The sequence below is a fragment of the Morus notabilis genome, unplaced genomic scaffold (genome assembly GCF_000414095.1).
Source record: "Morus notabilis unplaced genomic scaffold, ASM41409v2 Scaffold475, whole genome shotgun sequence".
Lineage (NCBI taxonomy): Eukaryota > Viridiplantae > Streptophyta > Magnoliopsida > Rosales > Moraceae > Morus > Morus notabilis.
This window is the reverse complement of record NW_010360102.1, coordinates 35,393-46,199: the sequence shown is the minus strand read 5'-3', so window position 1 is coordinate 46,199 and position 10,807 is coordinate 35,393. Positions and strand designations below refer to the sequence as shown.

Genomic DNA, 10,807 nt, shown 5'->3' with positions numbered 1-10,807 from the left:
CCTGCTGATTTATTTCATTGCTCACACAATCCTTCGAATTCAATCATTCACCTTCTAACAAATTTAATTGTGGATTTCACCCTCTACAATTGCCGGGGTAAGAATTTCCATAAAATTAAAAAATTCTCTTAACATTCCATGCAACTGCGAGCTAGCTTGTCGGCCTCCGCCTCCGAGATCCCGAATTAGAGATCATCTTTAGCATCACGTGCTGCTGCTGCTGCAATGCCAAGAAGTTTAGCGAGTTCTCCGCTTTCATATGCTTCCACAGTATCTGCAATGCCAATAACAATAATGAAAAAGAGTCACGAGTCAATTATCAAAGCATATCTAATAAAAGTCCTTACGTTAAATGTCAGTGGAAACAATGTAGAAACAGAGAGAGGTGGTTTGAGATACTTTACCATCGGAACCGCCGATATGGTTGCCGTTTATGAATACTTGCGGTACAGTACGCCTCCCGACAATCTCACTCAGACCATCTTGAATGTCACTGCCATCATCTATATATATATATATATATAATACACAAATTATAGACAAATTCAAGAATATGTATAAATACGTATTCACCACAAAAAAAAAAAAAAAGTTTAGTCAAAGTAAACAACCTCTGTGATCGAGCTCAACAACATGAGGTGTTTGCTTCAGCTCTTTGAATACTGCTTTTGCCCTTCCACAATACCTGTACAGTAGTAGTAGGTAATAAAAGAAAAAGAAATGATCTTTATCTATTTATTTATTGTCTTTTTTTTTTTTTTAACAAACACAGATCAGATCATTTTGAATTCAGAAAAAAAAAAACACTTACGGGCAATAGGACTTGGAGAAGATGACGATGTTGTGGGAAGAAATGGTTTTCTTGACGAAAGCCGCCGACTTTGATTCAGCCGCCGCACATACAGAAAGCGATGATACTGCTGCTGCGGCTGCGATTAAAGCCAAACAAACCAAATTCCTCTTTGTTCTCCACGCCATTACTCTTCCCTTCTCTTTCTCTTCTGCCCTGATCGATTTCAGATTCCGTTCTTTCTTCTTTCCTCTAAGTTTTATTTAGGTGAGATCGAAACCTGTTATTGATAATTTGATATGATATGATGTCGTTTTGGACACAGATGTCGATATCAATAATCAATATCTCTCTCTCAACAGTAAAGTTTATTTTTTTTTCTTTTTAAGGATAAAATTACATAATTTAAATTTTATTATTATTCTTACTTAATAGTTTTTTATTTGTGTAATTATTTAATTAAAAAAAGTTATTACTCAAGAATAAATAGTAAAAATTTTAACATAAATATTTTTAAAGAGTATTTGTCAAAATTACACTTCTTTTAGCCTCTAGTGTCTCTCTATTTTTTTTAATTTGAAAAAAATCAGGTAAATGACCATTTTTCACTACTTTTTATTAAAATTTTTAAGGATTTTTTCTATAGATCCGGTCAAAATCACTTCAAGTTGAAAAAATATGTAAAATATATAAATTTTGATTCAGATTTGACGGTTAAAAAATAAGGGACTACTGGTAGTTCATTTTTTTAGAGAATAATAGAGAAACTCTCAAATTTTTATTTTTTGAACACATGGCCGAACTTTTTTAATTTTAGTAAAATGACGTTCTTTTCTCAATAGTCAATCAATGATCAGTGATTGATCTATTCGTTATTATAATTTACAATGATTTATGATTAATAAACATATTTGTTAATTATAATTGATTAATTACTAATTGATTTCGACTAATTAGTAACTAATATTGATTAATAATGAAAAATCATCAAACTTAGTAAATTAGTGATTAACCGCAAATCAATCAGTGATCGACCGCAAATCAATTAGTGATTGACTACTTTGTTAATAAAAGAAACGACCGTTTTGCTAATTTTACAAAACTTTGATTTCTTTTTTTTTTTTTTTTTTTATTTTTTTTTTTTTTTTTTTTTATTTTTTTTTTTTTTTTTTTTTATTTTTTTTTTTTTTTTTTTTTATTTTTTTTTTTTTTTTTTTTTATTTTTTTTTTTTTTTTTTTTTATTTTTTTTTTTTTTTTTTTTTAATTTAAAAAGGGTCAGTTACCACTATAGCCTTTTTATTATTTAAAAAGAAATCTATGCAAATAGAAATTAAGAAAAATAAAAAATAAAAAGAAACAGAGACAACTTAACATAGCTTAATAAAAATAAATAGAAAACAGTAAGAAAACATATTTATTTAACCTAATTCACATCCTAATACTATTTAAGGGGTTTAAAAAAAAAGCTACAATTATTGAAAAAAATTTAAGAAAATTACTGAACTTAACTTTAAGAGTGTATGGGCTGGATTTTTACCTCATTTTTGATTAATACTCTTTGATTAATATAATTTGTATTATTTAAATAAAAACACAAAAACACATAATTGTATCCAACACATAATTATATTGTAAATTTATGATCATCGTACAAAATCATAACCCAATACTAGAAACATGCTTACTCATATCATATATTTCCCAACATCACAACTATAATTGCTGGAAGCATATTATATTCTTAACATAACATAACGCCTATTAATCATGAACATCATATAGAGTAGCTTCGTCGATGTTTATTAGAAAATTCATATAAAATTGAAAACTCAAGGAAACAATCTGTGACCAATTGCAAATTAAACTACATATCTAGGTCTTTCCTTTCATATAATATTTGGTTTCCTTGATGGTACTACTCCGCCTCCTTCTCAAACAATAACTCAGGACGATCAATCTGTCTCGAATCCTGCATATATATTCTGGCGTCGTCAAGATCAACTCATTCTTTATGCCATCCTAGCCTCCGTAAGTGATGGTGTGATTCCTCTGATTTCGTCGATAACTTCCAGCCGAGAAGCTTGGGATCGTCTGTCTCGCCTTTATGCCAAGCGATCCAATCAACATATAATCCATCTGAAGGACAAACTTTCAATGCTCACTCGTGGCACATCCTCTGTTACAGATTTTCTAGTGTCCATCAAACGCATCGCTGATGAACTGACTGTCCTTGGTGCGCCTCCAAGTGATGCAGATTTGCTTCTATACAGCACTCGCGGTCTTGGTCTTGCTTATAAGGAACTCATTGCTGCTCTACGAACTAGAGACTCTGTGGTACCTTTTGAAGAATTGTATGAAACCTTTCTCCTTCACAGTGAAAAATAAAATTCTGATTCCACTCCGCCCACTGCCAATCTCGCCAAAAATACTCGTTCATCTTTTCCCCCACCTAAACAAAATTTTTCCTTTCCTACTCCTGGTTTACTTCCCACTCCTGCCTCTGCCACTAAACAGCCAAAACCAGATAGTTCTCTACTCCCGGTTCCTACTTGTCAATTCTGTGACAAACGCAGTCATGATGCTAAGAAATGCTTCAAGTTATTTCCTCACCTTTGTCCTCAACGACCTTCTGCCAATCATGTCACCACCTCCCCCTACTCAAAATCCTTGGATTGTAGACTCAGGTGCCTCTCATCATGTTACCTCGCAGCTATCAAATTTGTCCCTTACTCAATCTTATGAGGGTCCTGATGATATAATTATTGGTGATGGTTCAGGTTTGCAAATCACACATACCAGTTCTGTGTCTTTTTCTCCTTTTACTTTATCAAACGTTTTATGTGTTCCCTCCATACATCAAAATCTGATTTCTGTTTCTAAATTTTGTCGCTCTAATAAAACTTCTATTGAATTCTTTCCCTCTCATTTTGTTGTCAAGGATTTATGCACCGGGAAGCCTCTACTCCACAGAAGGAACAGGCATGATCTCTATGAATGGCCAAATGCTACTCCTACAACCTCCACCTCTGCCGTGGCCCTTTCTACCACTGTTTGGCATGGGCGCCTGGGTCATCCATCTTTCAAAATCTTCAAATCTCTCATTAGTTCTGGTCTAGTTTCATGTTCACCCTCCATCCCCTTTGATTTCATTTGTGAGTCTTGTTTCTGTAATAAAAGCCAACGTCTTCCGTTTGGTGAATCCAGTTTAGAGAGTCGTGGACCACTTGATCTTGTTTATACTGATGTTTGGGGCCCTGCCCCAGTTCAATCCATTAATGGTTTTCATTATTATGTGATTTTTGTTGATCATTTTACAAAATATGTTTGGCTCTATCCTTTACGCTTGAAATCTGATGTCTACTCTATTTTTCGTCAATATAAAACAGTCGTCGAAAAATTTTTCAATCGTCCCATTATTTCAGTTTAGTCAGATGGTGGTGGCGAATATACCGCTTTAAAAAATTTCTTATGCACATTGGGTATTCAACATCTCAAAACACCTCCTCACACTCCACAACATAATGGTACTGCCGAAAGACGCCACAGACATATTGTTGAAACTGGTTTAACTCTTCTTCATCAATCTAAAGTCCCTCTAAAATATTGGTCATATGCCTTTCAAATTGCAGTCTATTTGATTAATCGTCTTCCCACCCCAATTCTTGATTTTTCCTCTCCTTATGAAAAATTATTCCACAACAAACCAAATTATAACAAACTCAAAGTGTTCGGTTGTTTATGTTTCCCTTGGCTTAAACCGTAATAAATTTGAACCCAAAACCACTCCTTATATCTTTCTTGGTTATTCTCTTAATCAAAGTGCTTATTTTTTCCTTGATCTTAAAACCAATAAAATCTATACTTCTCGTCATGTTCGTTTTCTCGAATCTGAATTTCCCCTTTTAAAATCATCTTCCTCTGATTCACTGATTTCTCCTAGTTCTTGGTTTCCTCCTATTACTTGTTTTCCTGCCCCGGTGACTATGCCTCCGACCGAACAACAACCATTGGTAGTAAATGCCACGGCTGATTCAACAAACACCCTGCATTGGTCATCCACATGATCATTGCCGGTGCCTTCCGCAGAGTTAGGTAACTCACATCATTCTTCCATCTCACTTCCTAGTTTCACCACTATATCTTCACCTATTCCGTCATCTTCACCCTCTCCTCTAGCATCTCAAACTGAACCTGTTCCTCCCATTGTACATCCCCCTCAACCTTCTAATATCATTGTCACTCGCTCTAAAAATAACATTTTCAAGCCTAAACGTTTATTCACCACAATTCATCCTCTACCCGATTCTATTGAACCTACATGTGTAACTCAAGCCATTAAGTATGCGGAATGGAGGCAAGCTATGTCCGATGAACTTACGGCTCTTCTTCGAAATGGTACCTGGGAACTAGTTCCACCATCTTCTTCTCAAAATGTTGTCGGATGTAAGTGGGTGTTTCGTATTAAAAGAAATCCAGATGGTTCCATTTCTAAGTACAAGGCTCGTCTTGTTACTAAAGGTTTTCATCAACGGCCTAGCGTGGATTTTCATGATACATTTAGCCCGGTCGTTAAACCTACAACCAACTGTCTTGTGATCACTCTTGCTTTGTCACATGGTTGGCCTCTTCGACAACTTGATGTTAATAATGCATTCCTTCATGGTACTTTATCTGAAGACGTGTTTATGCAGCAACCCCCTGGCTATGTTGACCATAATCATCCTAACTTTGTGTGTAAGCTTCACAAAGCTATTTATGGTCTTAAACAAGCATCACGGGCATGGTACAACGAGCTCAAGAATTTCTTATTATCCTATGGATTTGTTAATTCGCACAGCGACACTTCTCTTTTCACCTATCATACCACTACCGTAACCGCCTATTTCTTGGTCTATGTTGATGATCTACTTGTTACTGACAACAATAGTGCTTTTCTTACTCTGTTTTTGCAGGCCTTAGCCAGAAGATTCTCCGTCAAGGACCTGGGTGATCTTAACTATTTTCTTGGTATCGAGGTTCTACCTACTACATCTGGTTTACTCCTGACACAATACAAGTATATTCGTGATCTTTTGGAAAAAGCTAATATGTCAGGTGCCAAAGAATGCTCCACACCGATGTCCTCTTCGCAGTCATTGTCGATTCATGATGGTTCTCCACTGGCTGATACTACAAAATATCGATAAGTCATTGGTGCACTTCAATATCTCTCCCTCACTCGACCGGATATTTCTTATGCCGTCAACAAATTGGCACAATTCATGCATTCTCCATCTGAGACTCACTGGTCCGCAGCAAAGCGTGTTTTAAGATATCTCAAGTCTACCATTCATCATGGAATGTTTTTGAAAAAGAATCAGCATCTTCATGTCACTGCATTTACTAATGCAGATTGGGCTGGAAATCGTGATGATCGTACCTCCACTTCTGCTTATATTGTCTATCTCGGTGGCAATACCATATCTTGGTGTTCGAAAAAGCAAAAGTTAGTTGCACGTTTATCAACTGAGGCTGAGTACCGAGCTCTTGCCTCTTGTGCTGCAGAAGTACTCTGGATTACAAATTTGCTTGCCAAACTACATGTTTCATGCTCAGCCTCCCCTCAAATATTCTGTGATAACATTGGGGCCACTTATTTCTCTGTTAATCCTGTTTTTCACTCGTGAATGAAGCACATCTCCATCGATTATCATTTTGTTCGTGATCATGTTGCTCGTGGATCGTTTCAGGTCTCTCATATTTCATCTAAGGACCAGCTTGCTGATACTCTAACGAAGCCATTATCTTCCACTCCTTTTCGACATTTGCGATCCAAGATCGGTATCTCTAATGGGAGCATCGTCTTGCGGGGGCGTGTTAGAGATTCTCCTTCTGACTCAGCAATCCAATCTTCATCAACAGAATCTGCTACAACAGTCTACCCTTAAGCTTCGGATATCAGAAGATCTCCTCCAAATCAGCAAAATCTGATGTAGCAGTTTTATAAATATTTTGTATTCAAATTGCCTATATTTCAGCTAACGGTTTTTATTATCTTTTGTATATATATATCATCATGTAAACATCAGAAAATTAATGATAATTAGATTCATTCACGTTTCAAAGTCTTTTATCATGAACATCATCAAAGTCATCAATTCAATAATCCATATTCGTACTAATGATTAAAATTAAGAAGAACAATTTAGAATTATTCATCATAGAATAACGATCGTAAAAATCATCATCAACTATGAAAACACATAAAAGAATCAATACCTTAAATATTCTCTTGAAAGAAAGCTTGGAGAGGTGATTAAATAAACATGTGAAGAGGTTTGACTAGATGAGAATTTAAGAAGATTTTTTTTTTTTTTTTCTCAAGAGCTAGGGAGAGAAATTTAAGAGAGGTTGAGAGAGAACGAGGGAAGAGAATATTGGCGGCTATGTTGCTCAAGAGATTTGAGAGAATTTTTATAGATATTGGATAGGTTTTAGAATTAACCCTAAAATACCTCTTAATTAAAACCCGTGCTTAAAGGCTGCCTAAATCGCAGTGGTAAATTCGTAATTATGAGAAAAATATGAAAAATTCGCGTAAGACTTTAAATTCTGAACATGTTTCGGTATTTTAACCATAACTTTCTATTCCAATATCTAAATTGAGCAATTCAAGATGCGTTGGAAAGATAACACAACTTTTTACCCAATAAGATTTGCCTAATTCGGGCGATTTGAAAGTTAACAATTAGATTGAAAGTGACATCATATGAATAATATGAATGATATGTAAATAAAAACGTGAAACTTGATAACGTGCTTAAACTCATGCTCAATTTTTATTAAAACCATAAAATATAACATATGCTAAGACATTAAAACATGAGAATTTTATATCACCTCATATATATATATATATAACATATAAATATATTTAGTATGTAACTTATCATGATATGTTTATGTGTCATTACTCATCAAGCCTCTAGTCGCGATCACCTGAGAAAACTCAAATAATTATGTTAGTAGTATTAATAATATCATATACTTATGAACAATTATATTATTTCATAATAACATTTTCTTGGAAATCGTGAAATTTTGACGGCTAGTTTTATGGGCGTTATAGAAACACTTGTTGGTTTTGCATGATAACAATATTTTACGGTAACGTGCAAGATTCGGCTCATGAACTTTTCCTGGTTGGCAAGTTGCACCCCAAAATCAAAATCAAATCTAAATCCATAGTTCTTAGCAAATACTCCCCAATTAATAACATCCAGTATTTTTAAGACAAAATTCAACAAATGCAATGCGCATGAGCCACTTATGAGAGGGCAAACCTCTTTTTTTTTTTTTTTTTTTTTTTTTTTTTTTTTTTTTTTTTTTTTTTTTTGGCAAGTAGAAAATTTTGAATTTTAAAAGACCGTTCTCTTCTTTGCTCTCTCACATTAATCTCTCATTAAACAATTTTCCTTGGTCTAGAAATCAATGACACTATAGGAAAATATAAAAGCAAATGACATGTTTATTGTTGGATGAAGGAAACACATGTTTGTTGTTGTTGTTGATTCAAAGTTATAACAAGGATGAAAAACGGAGGTAGAAATAAGTACTTGGTACATGAATGTGCGTGGTTAAAATGATCATAATTGTAGTGGTTTTGATAAATAATTAATCATTAAGGCTTGTGAAGATATCGGCCGGCGAGCAAAGCAGCTTCCATGACTAGGGTAATGACATCAATGACCTCGTCGACCTCGCACGTGTTGCCCTTGAACGTGTGGCCTCCGGAGTTCTTGAAGTTTTTCATACAATTTAGGAACTTCTGGCTGCACTCTTGGCTTAGATAGTCATCTGCACCACCACATGAGTACACACTCTCTAATATTATTCATCAACAACATTTATAACTTTCTTCTAATAGTTTGGATATATTATTTCTACAAAATAATTATAAAAAATTTAATTAGAAAGAAACAGCTAAGAAGGAAAGAAGAAACATGCAAGAGAGAATTCAAGAAAGAATGGCGGACATATTACTATGGGTGTGTTTATTTTACAACTCGAGTCATGATTTGAGTTGTGTATGTGAGAGAAAAACACCGCAGTAAATAAGTTGAATTTAAATTTTTATGAGAGAAAACACTAAAACAATAAAACTTGAGTTGTGAAATAAATAATGCCTATATATCGCCATCAGGAAAAGCAATTTTGAAGGGGGATTATATTAATTTGGACCACTAACTTCATTCTTACCATCTTTAATTGAAGAGATTTATTTATTCCCTTTTTTTAAGCTACGCATATATAGTTATACTTGCATATACAGCTTAATACGAGGTTATAAAAGTTATTACTATATATGATACATCTCCTCTATATTTTCTACGATATAAATAGAGTAATTAGGTTTTTGTTAATCCCCATCCCATGGTTTTCCATCAAACATAGATAGCTGAGCATTTCTCTGTGCTCATATGATCACTCACATGCACACAGAAGATACTACAAAAAAAAATTATATATATTATTATCTGTAATTATTATAGATACGTCAAAATGTGATATTCTACAACTCAGAAATGCTATTCAAGCATGCACAAGTAACATTAATATACATATATATATGTGTATATATATATATTATATTTGTATGCTACTCTTTGAGGTCAAAATGTGCAGTAAAAATGCGTAAGGACACCACTAGTGTTAAATATTATCAGTAGTAGAATGTGGACCCCACAAGGGGCAACGAAAAGAGACAATCATGGTGATGGGAAATAATATATACCGCCGGTGCCAAATACAAATAGTGTTTGCTGAAATGTGTGATCAAGTGGGTCTTCTTAAATTAATTATAAGCTGGTTGGATTCATTCATATGTGATTATTGCAGCGAGTTAGGCAGGTTTTCTTGACTTTTTGTTTCAGGATGATCACGGGTCTCAAATCCATCGCTCTCACAGACAGAGTACGTACTACCATTTACTTGTAAGATATTATTATACACAATATATTTCTGTCCCCTCCCTACTTATATATAATAATAAATTACACATAATTTATTTATAAGCTAAGCTTTTGTTTTTCCTCACTTTTTCGAGAGAAGAAAGGACGAGGGACCAATTTCTAAAATTAGAGAGGCTAATTACAAGTAGTATTGTTGTTTAAAATTTAAAAGGACATGCACGAGTGAAATCTGTATGCGTGTATATATCTGGTATCTGTAAAGTAGTAAAGTAGAGAATGATATATTAATTAATTGATTAGTATTTGAGGAAAAGATTAACCGACGAGCTAGTATATATTATTATTAGGGAAGGAGAAGGGAACTCTTACTGTTCTTAGATTGAACGCAGTCGTCATGCTTCATACAACAGGCATCGAGTCCATCACAAGGCTTCTCTCCTGGGCATCCACTGTATAACAGCCCACAGTACTTTCCATATCGTAGAAACGGTGGCACTTTTTTTTTTTTTTTTTTTTTTTTTTTTTTTTTTTTTTTTTTTTTTTCAATTCCAAAAGACAAATATTAATATACATAAATAATATAATAATTATATGGAAAAATATAAATTATAAATATGTTACCTGAACAGAAGTCTGACTCACATTTTCTACTGCAACCTTTGCTCTGCAGAAACATCATGAGAAAATACCACTTTCATTTGTTAAGAAAACGAAAGTATACATTCATTCATGTTAGATAGCTCAAGAAATTAAAACATCATGAGAAAATACCACTTTCATTTGTTAAGAAAACGAAAGTATACATTCATTCATGTTAGATAGCTCAAGAAATTAATTAATAAAAGTAAGAAGAAGAAGAAGAAGAAGAAAGAAGAGGAGGAACAATCTCTTAATGAATTATTACCACGCTGACGGAAGTACCGGTGGCTTGGACTCCGATATTTAGGGCATAAACATGATTATAGTTACAAGACAAGATGATGAAAAAAATGAAGAAGAAGCTCAAGAAAGAAGAGCAATTATCTTTAATATTCAACGACCTTAGCATTTTTTTTTTTTTTTTTT

The 10,807-nt window shown here is 33.8% G+C and overlaps 3 protein-coding genes across 5 annotated transcripts in view; 1 reads left to right on the top strand and 2 right to left on the bottom strand.

The window, feature by feature from the left end:
* Nucleotides 1-7,197, bottom strand: LOC21389022 (glutaredoxin-C4). 2 transcript variants are annotated; one of them, XM_024164166.1, is made up of 5 exons: nt 7,050-7,197; nt 812-1,070; nt 612-685; nt 405-503; nt 1-274 (listed from the first exon to the last, which is right to left on the bottom strand). In XM_024164166.1, exons 2-5 carry the CDS (start codon nt 976-978, stop codon nt 186-188), a joined length of 429 nt encoding a protein of 142 aa, XP_024019934.1. In that variant the 5' UTR covers nt 979-1,070; nt 7,050-7,197; the 3' UTR covers nt 1-185. The 2 variants fall into 2 exon arrangements, with proteins under 2 accessions (XP_024019934.1, XP_010094229.1); XM_010095927.2 differs by having other exon boundaries at nt 812-1,042.
* LOC112091187 lies at nt 2,702-3,921 on the top strand. The gene is made up of 2 exons (XM_024164165.1): nt 2,702-3,568; nt 3,730-3,921. Exons 1-2 carry the CDS (start codon nt 3,040-3,042, stop codon nt 3,774-3,776), a joined length of 576 nt encoding a protein of 191 aa, XP_024019933.1. The 5' UTR covers nt 2,702-3,039; the 3' UTR covers nt 3,777-3,921.
* Nucleotides 7,198-8,278: 1,081 nt separating the features above from the next.
* The window catches only part of LOC21389021 (phospholipase A2-alpha), a 6,593-nt gene continuing 4,064 nt past the window's right edge, over nt 8,279-10,807 (bottom strand). Inside the window, exons 1-4 of one of the 2 annotated variants that reach the window (XM_024164167.1) lie at nt 10,647-10,801; nt 10,364-10,406; nt 10,112-10,237; nt 8,279-8,627 (exon numbers count right to left, since the gene is read on the bottom strand). In XM_024164167.1, the coding sequence (XP_024019935.1) occupies nt 8,452-8,627; nt 10,112-10,237; nt 10,364-10,406; nt 10,647-10,790 (489 nt within the window). In that variant the 5' untranslated portion in view covers nt 10,791-10,801 and the 3' untranslated portion in view covers nt 8,279-8,451. Of the gene's footprint in view, nt 8,628-10,111; nt 10,238-10,363; nt 10,407-10,646; nt 10,802-10,807 lie in introns of those variants that run through there. The other variant, XM_024164168.1, reaches the window with a different exon arrangement.